Raw genomic sequence first — 1612 nt, 5'->3', positions numbered from 1 at the left:
CCAACTGGTTGTATAAAAACAATAAAAAGGAGCTGAGTGAAGTCAGCTTCATTGCCTTACACCTCAGCGACATATGAATGGAAGAAGAAAAAAACCCCACTTAATTCAGAATAGAGCAGCAAACACCACGATTGACATTTGTTTGTTTTCTAACGACATCTCTATAATTTATTGAATGACACGGACATATTATTTAAAAAACGAACTAGACGAGCGAACACTGATGCTTACTTGTTTGTATTTAATCTCTGGGTTCTTGATGGGTGTAAAATTTTCCATTGTTTTCGTTTCTTATCCTTGGAGGTATAGCAAGCAAGAGACTTGATAGTCCTAAAGAAACACATAATACAGAGAATGATGTAATAACAGAACGTAGTAGTAGTAGTAGTAGTAGTAGTAGTAGTAGTAGTAGTAGTAGTAGTAGTAGTAGTAGTAGTAGTAGTAGTAGTAGTAGTAGTAGTAGTAGTAGTAGTAGTAGTGGTGGTGGTGGTGGGGGTACAGGGTGTCCGTAAAGTCTGGACACAGTAAAGTTAAATATTTTTCAAAATAGTGTTCCAAATTTATATTGCATCGAGTTCATACAAATTTTGAGAAACGCATTGACATTTGCATTGCAAATGATGGCACTCATATTGAAGATATTATTAATTATATACCAAAAATATTCAACTATCCTATGTGTCTAGACTTTATTAGTAGTAAGCGATTGGGGGGGTGGGGGTCAGTGAGAGAAGAAATCAATAGGTCAGAGAGAGAGAGAGAGAGAGAGAGAGAGAGAGAGAGAGAGAGAGAGAGTTTGTCTACCTTTAGTCAAAGCTGATGCCCGGAATGCACACGCAAATGTCCTATGCAGGGTTGCCAGATTATTTTTCAACAAAATGCCAGGAGAAGACTCAAAAAATGCCAAAACACTCAAAAAAATGCCAAAGTCTGTTGACTCCCACCCCCTCTAAGAAAACTACTCACTTTTGATAGACAATTTACTATCATATCCTGGTGGCTTGCGTGTTTTCTTTTCTTTTTTTTTCTTTTTTTTTTAAATTATACTAAATTTCCCGTTGGGGTAATTTTTTACCTACTGACTACTAAGTGGAGTGCTAAACCACTACACCACGGTCGAGAAAAGGTGTCATTTGAAGTATAATATACAAGAAAAGAAAATGCCAAATGAAAATGCCAAATGCCAAATGATTTTTCTAATGCCAAACGGTTTTCAAAAATGCCAGATTTTTGGAATCTGGCATTTAAAATGCCAAACTGGCAACCCTGGTCCTATGCTGGGGGGTTTTATAGTGAAGACCGTGGCTGTAATCTTTAAAACTAGGACAACACAAATCTGACTGGCTTACGCAGACTGTCGTACACAACACTCAACACACTTCACTTCTCACTTCCCCTCGGCTAACTTCTGCATGCTGATCTCGAGAAGAAAATCGTATCACTCGATGGCAGTTTGCAATTTTCTCGAACGGTACTTGAAGTAAACATACTTTACTGTTATGCATGCGAACGAAGAATAATTTTCGCATATTTAAACAAACACTTCGAACCGACCACCTGCACCAAGTCTGAATATTCTCAAACCAACGTAGAAAATTGTCCTTTACATAAA

The 1612-nt window shown here is 37.4% G+C and overlaps 1 protein-coding gene across 1 annotated transcript in view; it reads right to left on the bottom strand.

The window, feature by feature from the left end:
* Nucleotides 1–1372, bottom strand: part of LOC144965414 (aldehyde dehydrogenase 1A1-like) — a 26086-nt gene extending 24714 nt beyond the window's left edge. Inside the window, exons 1-3 of the mRNA XM_078900744.1 lie at nt 1279–1372; nt 805–851; nt 232–330 (exon numbers count right to left, since the gene is read on the bottom strand). Of these exons, the coding sequence (XP_078756870.1) occupies nt 232–279 (48 nt within the window). The 5' untranslated portion in view covers nt 280–330; nt 805–851; nt 1279–1372. The remainder of the gene's footprint in view (nt 1–231; nt 331–804; nt 852–1278) is intronic.
* Between the last annotated feature and the right edge of the window lie 240 nt (nt 1373–1612).

The sequence above is a fragment of the Berghia stephanieae genome, chromosome 2, assembly GCF_034508935.2.
Source record: "Berghia stephanieae isolate SIO BIC M18660-M18661 chromosome 2, UCSD_Bste_1.3, whole genome shotgun sequence".
Classification (NCBI taxonomy): domain Eukaryota; kingdom Metazoa; phylum Mollusca; class Gastropoda; order Nudibranchia; family Aeolidiidae; genus Berghia; species Berghia stephanieae.
This window is presented reverse-complemented; position numbering and strand designations above follow the sequence as displayed.